Source organism: Corvus hawaiiensis, chromosome Z (genome assembly GCF_020740725.1).
Source record: "Corvus hawaiiensis isolate bCorHaw1 chromosome Z, bCorHaw1.pri.cur, whole genome shotgun sequence".
Classification (NCBI taxonomy): Eukaryota; Metazoa; Chordata; class Aves; order Passeriformes; family Corvidae; genus Corvus; species Corvus hawaiiensis.
This window is the reverse complement of record NC_063255.1, coordinates 5775698-5794884: the sequence shown is the minus strand read 5'-3', so window position 1 is coordinate 5794884 and position 19187 is coordinate 5775698. Positions and strand designations below refer to the sequence as shown.

The following is a 19187-nucleotide window of genomic DNA, read 5'->3' as shown; positions in this document are numbered from 1 at the left end:
TCACACATGCAACATATTGTCTATATGTTAGCAAAGCTACCCCATTCTCATTTAAATTATGCCCCTATGTTCCCATTGCTGTGATGCATCTAAAACTGCTAAAAATGAAGACTGCTGCTGTTTTGGGTCAACTGCTTCTCATGCCAAATGATGCCATCAAAGTGTTTTTTTCCATCATAATTCCATCATTCCTTTCTTCTGAATCTACCCATCTATAGCCTTCTTTCTTTACATTCTAATAGTAATAAAAACCTCTTTGAGACACAAACCAGCAGCTACAGCTTATCAGTACAAGCCCTAGCCTAGGCCTGGAGCTCTTTACTGGTACAGTGGTAATGACAATGAAAAATGAGGCTTGTCTTTCTTGTTATTAAATCAGCAATGCCAACAATCTAAAATATCAGAGTGTGGACTCAAACATTTTCAGAAATACTGAAAAATCCCATTTTAAAAAGTTGATTAGCTGCAACTAGTAAATTCTTCCAACACTAAAATATTTACTGTTGTCAGACTTTAGCTGGAACAAGTTAGTCCTGACCCTGTAAATTATAATCAGGTAACAAAAATATGGCAGCCTGACATCTTTAGTATCTTGACTTTTTCACACACAAGGTCCAGCAAACTTCATTGCCTCTGTTACTGCCTTCCTACCTCTGATTGTGCAACAGAGGATAAATATTCAACATCCAGATTAAAAACTGAATCTTCTAGGATGCTCATGTTAATTGTTAATCCTGTTCTAGATTTAAAAATCTTCACAGGAAAGAACTGGTGGAGGGAAAAATGTACAGAAATCATATATGTGCTCATTGTTTTCCAAAGTTCACTGTATCAACAATATTCTTTTACAGGATTTTCTTTTTTTTCTTTTTCTAAATAAATGTGTAAGTGTTAATCCTTTAAGAAAAACCAGGAGTGTTTTTCTAAGAGCTTGATTCTGAAAGGTAGCAAAATGCTATTGTGCTGTTGTCTTTCAAAACACCATTGACACCAGAGGTGTTGCAGCATGAGAATATCCAGGATGCTTGCAAGAGGCACCAGTTGCAAGAAATCTCCTGTGCAAACTCCCCTGAAGGTGACTGTGCCATAGGCACTGTGCAGAATGGCAACCCCTTCACGCAGCAGCTCAGGTTGGAGCCAGTGGACTGTCAAAGACAACGAGAAAGGACTGATATTTTGTATTATACACCAGTGCTGGCTGACTAGTCCTGGGAAACACAGTCAGACCTCTGCTTCTGTGACTCATGCCTTTATCACAATATAGATTTTCTAGTTAAATTGATAAGGCTGTACTATATATACTACTTGTGTATTAACAATGTAAATTTTATTACATGAAGTGACACAAACACAACCATTTCCGTTCCTTGTAGCTCTTATACCTTTATATTTATAAAACTATAGTCCTGAATTATGATATTTTGAGTAAATATATTAGAAATATGAAAGATAAAAACTAATAATGCATATTTATGATAATAACTACTAGATAACTAAACTAAGTAATTATAACTTAGCTATCTAATTCAATAATTCACACAGCAAATGTTACCATTCAAGGTAGAGTCAACTTATTTCAAGGACAGCTCAATTTCAATAAATCTACTGTAACAATTAATGTACATTGAAATAGTTCTGATACAGTCTAAGGATTTTATATGGTAAATGAAATCAGGTTACGCACCAAATAAAGGACTACAGGTAATACCACTTGCCTCGTCCTTAGCCAAGTTATTTCATGGAGAACAGTATCTATATGCAGGAAATTTGTCATTAAAGGGATTTGGAAAATCCCTTTGGAGAAATACTGAAAGCATCATTGCAAATTCTCTCTCTCTCTCTTTCTCTCTCTCTTTTTTTAATGCATAACACTCTTATTTCCAAGATATTTTATGGATTACCGAGCAAATAGGTGTAATATTAATACACAGTAACAGATACATGATGTATAGACTTAGGCTGGAGAAAACTATAAAAGTAACTAGGAAAATTAAATAGGAGCTAAGCAAGCTGAGAGTGTTTTACAACAGTTGATGTGTACGCAGCAAACAGGGGCATTCTCATTTCAGGGCAACCACTGCTCTCTGGGAAATTAGTTTAAAAGTGTTTCATTTAAGTGAATTCATGTCCGCATCCATAAGGCTATGGGAAGCTAGCCAATTTAAGCAGCATTCAGTTATAATCCAGTTATAGAGTGCCACAGTTAGACAGGAACAAACTGTTTCTTTCAGCTACATTTTCAAGACTATCTCGTAAAGTATCTACTTTTAAATCTGAAAATGGGAACTGTTTCACATTGCTAACAGAGGCATTTGCAGAGATCACAGTGACATGTCCAAAGTCAACAGAAGGAAAGGCACACAGAGTTAAAAGAGCCTCTAAGCAGATTCCTGACTCCTAGATGTAGGAGGAAAGGAGGGTTTTTGATCACGTGTTAATGTTCTAGATGATGCCTCAGGCTTTAATCTCATATTTTTCAAATCCTCTACTTCTTAGTGTGTAACTGAAGTTTCTTGTAGCCTGTTAACTTCTGCTCTCTCATGCTAGGTAGACATAACAAAGCCTCTCCAGGCCTGCTCTCAAGGGACACTCAGTCCATCCCAGGCCCAAAAAGTATAAACCAAAAGCCTCTAAAGGCGGGGCAAGCTTGGGGAAATTACATCATTCACTGAAGCTTTAATTGGAGAATTAACCCTGATATGCAAATGAACCAAACTTATAAAAGTGCAAAGAACTCATGACCTGTTGTCCATCTTGGGGTCCATCTTGGCAGTAGCCTCTGGCTCCCCAGGGGGTACCTTTGAAGGCCTTTCAAATAAATACCTACCTTTATTCCCTTATTCTTGTCTAGTCTCTGTTTTAGGTAGCCTCTTCAGGCATCATAGACAAGGGAAATTTGCCTCTTTCCCGACACTATTGCTGTACAACACCCTAATTAGGGTGGACTTGAAGAACAGAATTCTCACTCATTGCACAGCATCCCAAGATCTTTAGAAATGTACACCTATCCCCACATATGCCTTATGTGCAGTGTGTAACTAAAGCCTAAACCAGAGAAAGTGTCATCCTACTGATGCTGTCTCATTTGAAGCCTATTTTTAAGCATGTATTAAGGAGTAGGGACACTAGAAGTAGCCAACATCAAGAAAGGAATAAAGCCATAAATAAGATTAATTGAAACAGCTACAAATTTGATGGGGTTGAATCAGAGATGCTGAGATTTACTTGCAGATTGAAAAGCACATCTGACATCTGATTTTGACACTTTATAGAGAAATTGCTGATGATTTTTATGACTTTATAGGGATATTGAGGAATTAGAGAATATTTAACAGTTAAGATTCAAGTAAATACAAAATTATTTCTACATTGTATGAAAGTGCATCAGTTACTATCACAATGTATTTTTAAGGTGATTCCAGTTAAGAGACTTTGCTTGCTTCCTCACCAGAAACACAGATTTACAGGTGCATCTAAACCCCCTCCCTCAAGATCCAACTAACTATGAAAGGCTAAGGGAATAGGGAATTGGGATTGTTCAGCCTGGAAAAGAGGCAGCTTCTGAGTGACCTTACTGGCTTTTGTTTATGTAAAGGTAGCTTACAAGAGAGCTGGAGAGGGCATTTTATATGGGCAAGCATAGCTTTAAACAGAAAGGAAAGAGATTTGCATCAGATGTTAGAAAGAAATTCTTTACTGTGAGGGTGGTGAAGCACTGGAACCAGTTGACCAGAGAAATGGATACCCCATTCCTGGAAGTGTTCAAGGCCAGGCTGGATGAGGCTGTAAGCAGCCTAGTCTAGTCGGAGGTGTCCTTGCCCATGGCAGGGGGCTGGAAGAGTATGTTCTTTAAGGAGCCTTTCAGCCAAACCATTCTATGGTTCTACGAAAAACAGTCCATCGACATGACCACACAGATTGCAAAAACGTAAGAACTCGGCTCGAACCGCGGGCCGTGTCGGTGACACAACTCTGGCTGTGTGTGCCCTATCCGGAATGTCACCAGGCACCGCCTGCGTCAGGAGGGGCGGAGAAGCGGGACGGACGCTCCGAGCGTCCCTTCCCCGCTCCGCAGCCCCCGCTGGTGTCAGTACCGCCGCTTGTCGCGCCGCCGGCCGCCGCAGCCCCCGGGACGTGCCCTCCGTCCGGCCTCGCCCCGTCCAGCCCTGTCCCAGCCCTGTCCCAGCCCCGTCCCAGCCCTGTCCCAGCCCCGTCCCGGCCCCCGGCAGCGCCCGGCAGAGCCGCGTTTCCCTCACACGGGCACCCGGCCCGGAGCCGGCTCTCGTCCCCGCGGTCGGCGGAGCGTGTGCCGGGGGAGCATGGGCTGAGCAGGCGGCGGCCCGCGGAACCTCCGGGCAGCCGGCACCACGGGGCGCTCAGTCGAGAGTCAGCGAAAAGCTGTTTCCTAAAGGCATTAAACGTTTGAAAAATGAGTCTAAAACATTCACCCCGAGAGGCCGAGTCTCTCCCCTTCCATGGCAGTTTCATGTCACAGCTAGCATCTGTTTTCCATGGCAGCCCACCTAACTACAGCAGCAGGAGGATGAGAAGCACCTGAGTGTATGGTTATTTTGGCACTAGAGGTCGTGAGGTTTGGCAATCGACATTCCTTCAGAAGTATTTTAGCTATATGGATGTGATGCTTGAACGTTCCACGTGATGCTGGGAAAACCGTGTGGAAAGAACAGGCATTAGAAGTGCGTGTGGTATCTGGGAGGTCAAGGCCACTAATATGCAGGCAGGATATTGCATCAAACTGCAGACACTGTGTTGTAGAAAACAAAAGGGAAAAAGACCTTCTGAGAATTTATGAGATAAAACACATTCCAAGTCTGAACTAGTGGGAAAACTGTGGGAGAGAAGGACAGTGATTAGTTTGTCAGACTGGCTTGGTGATGTTAAATCTAACAGGATTTACACTGTAATCTGCAGCATCCGTATAGTGTGTGAGTCTGGTGTGTACCTCATAACATGTGACTCGGCTGATTGCCAGTTATCCTCATCATCTGTTACTATAAATGTCTGAAAATATCTGTTCTTACAAGCTTTCCTCTCCTGTCCAAACCTTTACTATGTATCCTTACCCTCATGTGTTCTCTATACCCCCCCAATATATTCTATACATACACCTATGTCCAAAATACAACAAATTCAATTTTATAAAATTACCCCCCAGTTTATGTCCTTGTCTCTAAAGCAAAATTCCCCTTTGAATGAAATGTATTAGCATCATTTAAGCCCCAGGTTTTTTGCATACTAATACCAATTCCTGGATTGTTTCTGATTTTGCAGTCAGATACATTTTAGCACAGAGTTTGCAATGGATGTACTGTTACTGCGAACATAATGAATCATTAGCACTCCCACCCACCCAAGAAGTGAGAGCCAAATGTTCAGTCCTAGCAAAAACACTTGAAACTCCATTACTTTTCAAAATAATTACAGCTGTTGGCCCTGTGTATGACTTCAGCCCACAAAGTGGGAAGTGGCACTTTGATGGACTTGCAAAAGCAAAGCACAGCAGACTGGCAGAGCTGTAGACACGCCTGCTGCTGCTGCTTTGTTTCATTGTAATATCTGCACTTCACAATAACCGTTGTTACTTTTGTTTTAGAAAGCTTTTCTTCAAGTGGATGGTAAAGCCAGAAAGGAGATAGAAAAAGCATACATAAACTATTCGTGTTCTTTTTCTGCTAAGTAAGCACATCACTCATTTCAGATGCACTTTTTTTCAACTACAGGAAGTGAGTAATTTCTACAGAAGCCAAGAGGGCTCAAACAGGTTTAATTATAAGAGAAAGGAGTGGAAATCTTGCAGCATTTTCTTTATCTGATAGTCATATATTATTCTTGGTTATGGTGGCAGCTGTGTCTTGCAAGAATGAAGAAAATGTAAGGGAGGAGATAGAAAAACAAAGCCTGTCCTATATCTACATTATTCAAAATAGTGATTCTTCTTCAGAAGGTCAGATGTGTTATAAACGTCCTGCTGCATCAACAGAATTAAGCTACAGTTGGCCTTTGCTTAAAAATGACTGAAAAAACTGTCAAAAATGGCTTGCAGCAAGCAGGCTTAATCCATTTACAGACAGCTCCCTAAAGCCATGACTAAATTTCTTAATTTTTAAAATTGGCCTGTTGTTGTCGTCACTCTTCCAGACACAGCAATTAAGGTGGAAATATAGGCCAGCCATCAGCTTTTTCAATGAAAACAACCACCATAGTACCAAGTGGGGAGTCGTGACAGGACTGGTATCATTCATGCCACCTGTGTAGCAAGGTGAAAATCCAGAGAAAGAGAAATGCAAAAATTAAGTCAAATCTTGGCCAGGCCTGAAAAAGCTTAATCAAATTCTGCTCACTGGGGTTGTTCCTTCAATCTCAGAGTGGACAGTCAAACCAAGAGCAGTAACAGAAATGAAGGAAATAAAACCCAGATTTCTACTCATTAAAGTAAAATTTAAAAAAAATGGTTAAGCTTCATGCATAATGTTCAACAACAGAATACTGGAGAACAATTTTGCCTGAATTCTGTTTATACTGAGTGCAAGAGTTTTAAGATCCAGAGGAACTGTCAGCTCTGAGTGTGGAGTTTTATGGCAGAAGTCCATTGCTACTGCCTGTGATGAACTCAAGAGTCTCTGGCTCTGGGAGAGTAATGTATTTGTCTTTGTTTGTGTATAGACACCAAAAGAAATTCAAAAGATATTGGGAGTTTTCCGAGTCTAAGCTTACAAAAAAAAATTCTGATTGTGTAACTCTTTCAGATGAGATAAGATTTCTATTTGTCTAGGACATAGCATCCATTTAAGATGATCAATATAGCAGCAAAGACTATCAGAAAACAGTCCCTTCACCATATAAAGTGCTTTGTCTGTGCACTTATAGGTGTAAACAAAATTTAAAAATTTACTCTTCTTATTAGTATATTTTAATAAATAGACTTGTAATGATTTTGAGTCTAATATGAAAGTAGTAGAACATTGAACTGCGAGGTAACAACCTATATGAAGTAAATATGTATAGTGTTTCAGGATGGGATAAGAATATATTAAAAAAGGTAAAGTAAGACAATTTTGAAATTAGAAGCCAAGTTAAACTTTTTCCCCCCAGAATTAGTAGCTAGAGGATATTTATTTCCTCAAATGTAATTTTTAGCTGGGTATTTCTGATAAATCCACTTAATAGACTCATGCACAAGGACAACCACTGATTCATGTTCTTTGCCTTAGGAGTAGCCTTGAAATTCCATTCCCATTTAAAGCTGTGATGGACTACAATCTGTTGTGCTAACATTTCCACTTCATAGGAGAGCCTGACATTTATTCTCAGCTACACACTTCCGAAGTATTAGTAACACTGAAGCCATGTTTTTGTATTACAGGAGTTTCTGTAATGGCAAGAATTGAGAATTGAAGCCTTGAAATATGGCCAGATAGAAATAGTGGAATGACATTCTCTTCACGGAGAAAGTCTTCACAGAAGAATACCGAACCCCTTCCCCCCTTCCCCTGTCCCTCTAAAGAACAATTTCTGTTTCCAACCTCAGCTAACAGAACAGACTGTATGAAGTAAACAAAGTCAAGAACGCTGAGTCCTGTTCCTCTGCTAAACAATTTCACAATTAAACAACTCATTAGATGTGGTGAACAATCTTTTCTATGAAAGAGTTTATGCTTTAGTTTACTGTGCCAGTTGCATAGACTAAAGCCTTTTTTCATGATCCTGACTGGCATCTGGTTAACAGTCCATTCTTCAGCAGCACAACCAGCAATACAACACAGAGACTAGTTTGAGAACTGCTAGAAACAATCTTCTGAAAAGGAAAGTGGCTAATATAAACTTCAAATATATGATAAGTTTTATTTAAATGTACATTGCTACTCATGCCAGGGATCTGATCATAGCTAAACCTTATCTGCTAGCCATGAAGCTGTGAGACTGTGGGCTTTAGCCTGGGGATTTACTAACACTGAGCATTTATTCTGGTGGATGAAAAGTCAAACTTTACTCCTTCATTTCTGTCGGTGTCTTCTCACTTAGCAGAATGAGCTGAGGGGTATTTATATGTCTTGTAGTCCTTCTCATTTGCCAGGCTGCCTGAGAATGCACTAGGGAGACTCTTTCCCTGCACTGAAATATTAACTGTAGCTTCCAAATAACCTTGTCTAAGCAGTGCCAGATGAGGAGCTAATCAGTAACTTAGACATTAAAACGGTAATCTGCCTTTTCCACCAACTTGCTGAACTTGTAAAGAAATTACATTAATTACATTCTCTTAGGAGAAAGATGGATTTTTTATGGTGTATTTTTGACTGATGGAGTCGTTACTTTCAGTCAAAGAACTACAGTCGTTAAGAAAAAAATACTATATTTTGATTTTATTCTGTGGAATTTTAGTCTTCAGAATACTTATGTAAACCTTTTTTATTTTGCAAAGATAATGTGGCCATAGTAGATGTTTTATAATTCAGTTCTGCAGGATTGAGCTGTGATTGGAAATAATGCTTGCAGTACTGGCCTCTCACAGAACTATCAAAGCACATAGTTTTCAAAAACAAATGCATATGAGTAAAACTATGTATACTATGAAGTAGAAATACCTATTTATTTTAACAACCAATCTTCAAAGAAACTCTTGAAAAATAGGTGCAATTTTTATAGCCCTTCTTTTATAGAGAAGACCAACGTCTCTTTTGGACGAAAGAGTTTTCAAAGTAGAACTAGCAAGTATTTCAACACACCAGGTCTTACCACCAACATATTGTTGAAGCACAAACAAATTTTGAAGCAACATTTATTCCTCTGAGCATCAATTCTGTGTTTCAGTGGGTATGTTTAGAGAACAGTATTTGTGGAACAGCACTGTACCCTTCTTTTTTGGAGTGTATACTGATGCTACAAGGAGCCTTTTTCTTCCTAGTGTCTTCCCACACCACAGCTTTTCACTGCATTATATGACACAGCCACCTCTGCCTCCTAAGGAAGAAATAACCCAAACACAAAAGGTGATGATAGACAGAATTCAAGGGAGTATAAATCTGCAAGGAGGGTGGAACTGCACTAGACCAAAGAAAAGTGTAGTTAAAGACTAATTGGTGCTGCAGGTTCAGATTTTACTCAGCAAAGCAAAACCTTGCAGATTTTATTGTGAGAATCAGCAGAAGCAAGGCGATCAGATTTTGGTTTCCCATTATCATACCGTGAATATCTACGGCTGATATATGTATCTATGGCTGTATCTATGCTTACATACATCTCCAAGTAGCAGAAGCATGTGAGGACTACGTGGTTTAACCACATGACTGTTGCTTTCCTGTATGAAAGTCATATGCATACTATCTATGTTAGCTGCTTGCTTTTTGAAAATACTACCTCAAACTGCAAAAACATATATTGCTGTAGGACTAACCTTTCTCTGCCCACCTCCTTTATGTGATAGTTTTTCAGAATTGAAGATTGAACAAAGAATGATGAGATTCAAACAAACAGATGAGAATGCAATGAGATTCATGAGATCAAATTTGATGAGATACAAATTCTCTTTATCTTATATGCCAAAAAATGTTTTGAGATTCACCCCCAAACCCCCTCAAAAAATTAAAAAGGAGGAAGCCACTGGAGAATAAATATATTTATGCAGCTGAAATGCTGAAATAGATCATACAGATCCCTTTTTGGAAAGGAATCAGAAAAGAAGCAGAAAGAGCAAAATAAAAAACACAGTTTGGGGGTCAGGTATCATTTGCCATTGCTTGTATTTGCTGAACTCCAATTAAAAAGAATTAACCTACACAAAATTCTGATTTTTCTTTTTCTCTTTGAAAATTAGGGTTCAAACCTAGTAACATTAATAGCAAAACCAACCACATCTACAATAATGATACCACAACAGTATTAAAGACTCTTCCCCAAACAAATACTGTTTTCTTTCCCATTAGTTGCCTACTGTCATCTGCTGGAGCTTCCCAAATCCCAGTGATAACATTTAGTTAGCTCAGCTTTCCATGTTTGGAAACTCTTGTTTGATTTTCTTCTTCATTTCTAGACTTCTTCCTAGGCTTTTTATTCTAGTCTTCTTTGCACACCTTAAATTAAACACTAATTAGTCAATAGTTCTGCAGTATGTGCACTAAGTAAGCTATTAGCATATGACTTAATACAAGGGGAATTTGTAAATGCTTGCTAATCCAGTAGTCACTTCTGTAATACACTCCTGATTTAATTCACATTTTTTTAGCATAGTAGTAAGCTACCTAGGGGCAAAATTCACTCGCTTGGATATAATCCTACCTTGCTCATTATAATTAGGGAAATAAACCTTTTATTTTTAACATAGTATCCTATGATTTAGGAGAGACTACCTTAAGTTTTTGTCTCTCATCTTTATTTTTTATTTGGCTTAACATTCGTCCAACTTCATATGTAATTTAAATGTTCAAATATAAATATCAGCCAAAGAAATTAATTTAAAATACGGTGGGCAGAAGGAATAATTAATCAGATTGGCAATTTTATGCTAGCATTTTAATGTAAATATTTAGGAATAATTTTTTAATACTCCATAACAATTAAAACTTTATGCATGTGACCACAGCTACTTCATTAACTCAGAAAATCATCATAATGGGAATAAAATCAAGATTTCCCTAGTACAAATAAAGTTTACCTCTACTCAGGACAGAGATGAATCTTGTTAACTGTGAGCTGATTAAGGACTATGACAAAAACACATAAATTTTCCAATTCTATTAACAGAAAGCAACAGTCATAAAGCTCTGAAAACCTGTCTGAGTACTATGATTTGGGTTTGAGTAGGGAATTTTAAAGTCATACCCTGTCACATTTAACATTTCAAGTGAAAGTTCTCCAGTAAGAACTACTGGGTTTCATTGCCTCCCATCGTTCCTCCCAAAATCCCAAAGTCAAATTTGGTAAAATTTTTGCTGCAGTTCTTCTCTGACAGGCTTCTGGTAGAGAATACTTTAGAATGTTTGGGACGATGCTAAGCTGCCTACTGCTGGTCTCTCTCATGGACAGTGACACCAAATTAACGTCCTTGGGTAACTCCAAGATTTTGCAGAGGCAGTGTGGGGGTTTAGGGCCTCTGCAGAGCACGTGCAATCCCTGAGACACCTGCTTGCCTCCCCTGACTGTAATGAATGCCTGTGGTTGTTCAGAGGGATTTGATACCAAGACAGCCAACTGGAAGCATGAAGCACAGGGGGATGTCTAAATACCTGACTGTATGCCAATCACTTGCTTCCATGCTTCCCAGTTCCCACTACCAAATATTTTCTGAGTCGAATTACCTAACATTGGAAAAAGACGTCTTTTTGCATGAATATGTTGTAACTTCTGGCCTGAGAGCAGAAGGCTGACTTTTAGGCATTGCTTATTCTTGAAATTTTTAATCCTCGTTCCTGAGAAAGCACAGTAGGCACAAGCGGATATGCCTACCACCAGACCTGGCATTACACCTTTCACCTGAAGATGAGTCATTTTGCAGGATGCAAAGCAAAATACATGAGGTCAGACAGAGAAAATACAGAAAAGGGAGGCTTTGTTGTAGCTTTTCTCCAGGGTTGTCTGACCATGGCTTCTGGTCGCTCTGATTCACTGCTGTGTTCAGGCTCCTTACTCAGGAACCTGCATATAATGAAAGTAGAACTTTGCAATTTAACGGATTATTTCAATGTAGCCCTTAATTTTTTAAACGGATACTCAGGAGAGTGAATAGGCTTGAAAAGGCCAGTTTTTCAGTAATCTATTAAAGGAAAAAAGATCTACTTTCAAATATAACTTTTGAATTGGAGAGATGATAATGTGTCCCTGATCAGAAATGCCAGATGCTGGATGAAGATGTGAAAAGAGGGTACACTCAGACCGCATCCAGCAGTCATACCAGAAACCACGTCTGCTTCAGTTTTATTTTCTATATTCATCAGACAAAGGACAGCATTTGTAATAGGAATGAGAAAAATTACATAGGCAAGAGTCTTATTTTTCTTTCTGATTTTTTGCAACTCATTCCTAAAAACCAAACCACATTTCACTCTTTTAAATTGTTCTACTGCTGTTATGAATACAATAAATACAGCCTGGGGTCATGTACCGTTCTCTCCTGTGCTACACTACCAGTGCCTGTAACTGACACAGGATGAAAGGAGAAGAAGCACATGAAGCTTGTCACCCTGTCTCTCTTTCCAGTGAAGTGGACAGTTTGGGTGAAATGGTGATACAAGGATTTACTGATGCAGCAAAATATGAGACCAATTTAAAAGTAAGAAGCAAAGATTTATGCAGGGTTGCATATAAGACTATTGATGTGAAGACTGATAATGCCTCTCAGGTTTTATTTTTAAATGGATCCCTATTCTAACTCCAAAATGGGTGAGTCTGTAACAAAATCAAGGCTGTACTACACTGCAGTCTTATAAAAAAGTAACCTGAAGTGCTAGATGGAGATAACAAGCAGAGGTCAGCTCTATGATGCATTCTAGTCTCTATGCACTTTAGTAACCACCAAATATTTCTACTAAAACAGACTGTTGAAAAATTAAATTCACAGGTAAGGGCCAAGTGTTGTTGTCTACACACTGCAAAACATCTACTTTTATTTTCTAATTTTTGATTTGGGTGGTTAATTTTAATTACATGGGCATTCTTGCCAGGAATGTTGTAAACTATGACTTATACTTCTCTGTTTAACTTTCTATTTTATGAAAGCTTACATATTTACCTATCAGGTATCAGTGCTGAAGGGCACTATTCAAATATAGAGAGTATTCTATTTTGTACCATGGTTTTATTCACCTCCTTGAATGTGAGATGATACATAAACAGCTTATCTGGTTCAAAACCACATCAGTCCTCTTCCTGCTGTTCTGCCTCAAGAAGGGTAATCACTGTCTTACAAACCCACTGACACTAAAAGAGCCCTACGTATAGATTTCATTTGAAGTCTTTCAGTTAGGGAAGTTTTGCAACATTAACTAAAACTCTACAAATCAAGATGGATAAAGTATTCAGCAATCCCTCACAGTTGTATCATGTTAATAACAACCTCTTCCTTAAACTGATGGAGCTGAACTGGAGACAATTCCTTTTGAAAAGGAAAAACAGTTTACTAAATGACTCTTTTTAAGCAGTTTTTTTTTCACTGTAGCACACGAAAGTGCTGCAACAGCTATGACACGGAGAAACTTTTTCTGAATGCGAGCAAATATGGCTTCCATTCATTGGTATCAAATGCTCACAAACTCTGCACGTGCAAGGGATGAAGCTGCTAATTCACCCCCAAAGATGAGGAAGTGACTGTGACAGTCTGGGTGGGGAGCAGACTCCTGTCTCTCCAATGCCTTACCTGTTAGCTGCGTACCTTACTTACTATAGGTCAGGGGATGGATGAATGAATTTCAGTCTGAATGTGATTTGTGCCCTGTACTTCACTAAGCAATATTATTTTGTTTGTGTTGTGGCTAACAAGGCTATAAGTGAGATAACTCTCTGTTTATCATGACCTAGATAACGCCTTTTAATGATTAACTGAAGAGTACCTGATGTAAATATGGCTGTTTTCCAAATCTGTTTTATTTATGAAAAATATTGTTGATTGTTTAAGAAAACAATATACAGGTCACTTTAAAGTACTTTTCAAAGAAATGATGGGGAACTGGTTCAACTCCACTAGAATTGTTCAACTCCACTAAAGCTGATTATTATCAATCCTATATTCAAAACACTTGCTGGAAAAATTGTGAGCTTGTTTAGCAAAAATGAAATAGCTGAAACTAGCTAAAACAAAGGAGATCTACATTGCTGCTTGGTTACTGAACTTCATGGATCAGATGGAGGGACTTCAATGGAAGCTAAATCTGAATATGCTCTGGACTGCAAAATATAAATACTCTTCTCTACTCTTAGAATTCATAGAATCATAAAATGGTTTGGGTGGGAAGAGACTTTAAAGATCATCTAGTTCCAACACCTTCTACTAGACCAGGTTCTGAGTGCTCAAAGCCCCTGCTCAAACACTTCCAGGCATGGGGCATTCACAACTTCTCTAGGCAACCTGTTCCAGTGCTTCACCACTCAGTATTTCTTCCTAATATCTAATCTAAATCTGCCCTCTTTCAGCTTAAAGCCATTTCCCCTTATCCTATCATAACAAACCCTCGTAAAGAGTCCCTCTTCAGCTTTCCTGTAGGCTCCTTTATGTACTTGAAGGCTCCAATAAGATCACCCTGGAACCTTGCACTTCTCTGGACAGAGCAATGCAACTCTCTCAGCCTGTCCTCACAGGAGAGGTACTCCAGCCCTCTGATCATCTTCCTGGCTTCCTCTGGACTGGCTCAAGAAGGTACAAGTCTTTCTTATGCTGGGGGTCTCAGATCTTGATGTAGTACTCCAGCTGAAGTCTCATGCAGTGACTTCAGCAAGGCCTTAGACACTGTCCTTCAACACAATATCCTCATAAGCAAACTCTGGAAGTGTGGACTGGATGAGTGGACAGAATTGTAGTATAAAACTGGCAAGCTCAATCCTTGTGTCACAGATAGTCTCATTTTTTGGAAAAAAAAATATTTATATTTCACTGGTCATGTTAAGAGAATTACTGTCAGTTTGAAATTAAACACTAGTATGTTTTATAGTGAGAGAGACCCCTCTTTTGGTTGAAGTAGTTAACACCAAGCATGGGAGAACTGTTCAGCAAACTGAGTTATTCCAGGCTAGTCTCAGTCATGGGAGAGAGGCATTTGTAGGGAATTAATATCCCTTTGAAGACTTCTAACAGAAGTAAGCTTTAATTTCTGCTTATTCACACTAACTATAGTTAAAACAGATATTTACACCCTAGAGTCTAAAGCAAGTATGAAAAGTGGCATCTAAAAATTCTGTTGTTACATGAAAAGCTCCCATCTCCTACTCCCTAATTTCTCTGCAAAAGGAACACTCAGCACCTTAGAGCATAGTTTTCTGATAATGAACTTCAAGTATGTCATTGATATTCATTAGCTTCTTTCAACACAGCTTCCAAAAGGGATTCATGTGGATATACTGAATAGAAAAGACTTTATTTTGATCACCAATCTCTATATATTTACACTGAAAAATCACCATAAATATTAAGGCTACCATGGTAGCTGTTGCTTCTAAGAATTTGAACATATGATTCCTGTGCTTCTTCTCTTCTCAATGTCACAGTTTCTTGCTTTTTTGCTAAGGTATTTTGTCACAGATTTATGCCTCATGGTGAATTCTTAAAAGAGCAAACAAGAGAATTTTGCTCTTGCTTTTTTAGTTTGTTCTTTCAATTTTGCTCTTGGCTTTACCAGATTGCTTTTTGTCCTTCCTTTGTTGTTTTCCCTGTATATTCTGCAGTAGTTCCCTTCTGTGATCATCCCTTTCCTCAGAGAGAAACTTCCCAATGACACATCTTCCAGGAAGTTTAGCAACATAAAATCTCCATCTTAAGTGTCTGTTTTCTGGTTAATCATCAATATAGCTTAGTGACACTGTGCGCTCCAGTCACCTAGTTTGCTACCTTGTCAATCAGTTCTTGCTGAGATTGCAAGCTGAGCCATCTGGATGACATGATGAGACACTACCCTGGCTGTTGTATTGGTCTGGATACTCCATGACACAACAGCACAACCAGGAGGATTTCGTAGCAGGAAAGGTCTGTATAAGTTACATTTTGAACATTCCTCACAAGAATTCAAAAAGCATCTGAAAGTGTTTTCAATTATTCTGTGAAATGTAGCAGAAGTGTTTTTAATATATCTTTCTTCTTAACATAGTGCTGTAAACATGTTTTACTAGAATTCTATATGCCCCAAGAACAAACCTGTGCATATTTCTGCACCTTTGCCATGAAATTTGTTGCCATGGAAATATCAAACCCAGCTCATAACTAAGAACGGGCAAACCCTTTCATGCAAAATAGTATCCAGCCTCAATCTCCATTCAACAGTCAAAATTAATTGTAGCCATTTTCATGCTTTATAGTGACTTAATATCTTTGCTATATCACTAAAGTCTTTCAACCTCTTATATCCAGTGCACACAGGCCCAAGATCATCCAGTTCAGTGCATAATTTGGGCACAGCAAATCCAGCAGCATTTCTGAGAAATTAGATTAAACTAAATTAGACTAAATTATTCTTACTGTTCTTTGCCTTTTCTTGCTGCCTTTGAATTTATTGGCAAAGAATAATTTTCTAGATTAATTGGAGAGCTGACTGTAGTACCTTCTTTCTAAACTTTAAAATTTCAGATGATTTATGGCTGACATGTAGAGTATACCCTGCAGATTAAATGAATGGAAACCTTCAGACCAGGGAGAATTTAAAAAGCGAAACATCTTCCTACAGAGAGTGTCTTGCGTCCTGCTGTCTGAACAGCTTCTCCTGCTGGAGAAAAGAAGCTGACCTATGGCAAATAGCTGTGGGAGAACATGTAAGAGGGTTCACCTGCACGCACATCTTCTCTTCTGGATATTGTATTTCCTTTTAGTGTCATGAATTTTACTCTTATAAGTTTTCTAAAGTTAGTCCCTTGGAGTTGAAGAAAGAGCCCTATTTTTGAGTATCTCTATCTCCAGCTTAAATATTTCTGGATTACTCTGCTGTGAGACAAATCAAAAAATCAAAAATAGATATAATATTCATAACTGAAATGGCTTATAGAGAGCAATTTGAAACCAATGCCCAAAATCATCTCTTCAAGAAATATATTAACAAATGATCATATCTATATATATATCTTCTATATATATAGATCATATATATCTATATCTTCTAATATTTAATTAACATGATGTCTTTCTGTTAATAGAATAGATTTAAAGACTTAACCTTCTGTTCCCTGATGAGCCCTACACACAAATGCTCATACTGTATGATGAGTTCCTAGGAGAATAAAACTATATAGCACTGCCAAGACTGGGTCCTTTTAAGGTAAATATGGATATTGGGAGAGGTTAGTTGAAAAAACCCATTGATTTTAACACATTCCAGAGCCTAAAAGCAGAAACTATTCAACACTGAAAAGCCACACGTCTCCTCAAAATTGCTGAAGTACCATTTTTTTCTAGAGATATGAATGTATAATTCAATTAAAAAGATGATATATTTTGAAAATTATGGAAAATTGCGTTTCTGGTTTAAATAATAATTTGCCTGTTTAGTAAGTATACTTTCATCAAGAAGAAAAGCAAATGCTCTTTCACTTTGCTAGAACATGATAGAAAAAGTAACTACCTGGAAAATTACACAGTGTAAGAACCTGTGAATTAACATGATATAAAAAATACAGGGTCCAGAAAAGTGTATTCCCATAAAGACACCTAAGACCAAGTTGTCAAAAAGATAACCAAAAGTAGCGTGGGGTAAAATTTTTCAAAATATTAATGTAATTTACACTGTTACACTGTTAGTCTTGTTCTTAAGTCAATGTTTCCTTAGAAATAATATTGTCTTTTAAAAGGATTTTTTTCCCCTCATACAAATGTTATAGAAATAGGATTTACCATTCTACATCAGAAAAGTCAGTTTTGAAAATTTCTCCTCATTGCATAAGCACTTTTAATGTGAAGGCTTTGTGTCTGTATAGCTACAGAACTCTATGTCCCAAAAAGAAAGATCAATGGATTCATCATATCAGCTTTTTCTACTAGATTTCCTTGCAAAAAGTTGCTAATGAATGTATTCATGACAAAGTCACACACTGGTATAAAAAGAAGAAGAATTGGGAAAGAACTTAAAACTGGACTAATGAAATAGATATCAGAAGTTAACATGATAGAACACTAAAAGTTACCAATTTGAGCCACTATGTGACTCAAAACCTCTTTAATAAAACAGATATAAGGATATGAAGCAATATACATTAATTACTATAAAACGCATTTTTCAGTTAGATGCTTTTATGAATAAATTATTCTTACCTGTTATAGTTGCTTTGTTAATAGATGGTTGGCTACACATTGGTGATCGTCTATTAAAAAGGAAATGAGAAAAGTTTTAAGCCTGATGAACTCACAGATGACTGAATCCTTGAACAATATAACAGATAATACATTACCTGGGAATTTATTTGGGAACTCCAGGGCAGTAATATTTTGGAAACTTACAGGTTTATTAAAAGCCTGCCTAATCACACCTAGAGCTTGTACATAGTTTGAAATGTGATTTATAAACATTTACAAAGACATTCTTTTCTTTGAAATGCTAATTACTTCTAGTTCTCAAGATGTGTATTTTGGCTGAAGGAAATTACTTCACTACATTTGCCAGTGTAACTAACATTAGTGTTAACTGTGATGCTGTAATATGACTGGAGAAAGATCCATATTTATAATGGCTCATTTACAGTTATGAACTACTGTGGGTAAGTTAGGGTATCACTACCTTGGATGAGTTAGGTAGAGTTCTAGGTTGAGATCATGCAAGCAGCTCTCAGTGAGTGCAGCTGTCTGCTCACTCTGTTTCATTTGCAAGACTCAAATTGTGCCTGAGTGATCATCTTTGAATAATCTTAGACATATGACTACTTTATTGAAAATCATGTAAGTTGCAAAAACCTGCTCCAAGTTTATGCAAGGACAGCAATGCAAGATCTATTAGAAGGCAAGGGAGCCGTTGTCTCAGCTACCAAATATAACACCTTCAGGGGATTAATAAACTTATTCATCATTGTTTCATGCAGGTTTGGTGGAACAGAGTGAAATCTGTAACATCTATTTGTCTTCTTTGTTTACGTTAAAAAAGTATCACTGCAAAAAGTTCAGTGGCCAAAAAATGACACTCACTTGCTGGGTGCCCGGTCTTGTAAATTGGTTAATGCAGCAAAGTTATTCCGGACAGTACGCAGGCTGGCCAGAACCTGGAACAAAAAAAGTGGTTTCAGTATAAATTTCTGCACAAGTGAGACTGATCTATCTTTGCTCCACTGTGCTGAAAGAAAAAGGAAAGAACGTTGCAAAACCACTGTAAAAGGTTTCCTGGGCTTGTTAGTCTGGAACCTTTGGCTATTATTTAAGAATATTATGTCTGTAATAGAAGGGCAGTAGTTTATTTCTCTTTTTCTGTTCCCCTCATAAACAACTCATTATCTGTTTGAAGGCAGGCTGACTTGCAGAGGAGGAATTTTTTACAAAATACTACTTACTTCTTTAAAATAAC

The 19187-nt window shown here is 37.9% G+C and overlaps 1 protein-coding gene across 4 annotated transcripts in view; it reads right to left on the bottom strand.

Moving 5' to 3' along the window:
• LOC125319585 (cAMP-specific 3',5'-cyclic phosphodiesterase 4D) overlaps positions 1 to 19187 on the bottom strand; it is a 368051-nt gene that overhangs the window by 68689 nt on the left and 280175 nt on the right. For all 4 annotated transcript variants that reach the window (XM_048290860.1, XM_048290863.1, XM_048290861.1 and 1 more), the window contains 2 exons: positions 18815 to 18888; positions 17951 to 18000 (listed from right to left, as the gene is read on the bottom strand). In XM_048290860.1, the coding sequence (XP_048146817.1) occupies positions 17951 to 18000; positions 18815 to 18888 (124 nt within the window). The remainder of the gene's footprint in view (positions 1 to 17950; positions 18001 to 18814; positions 18889 to 19187) is intronic.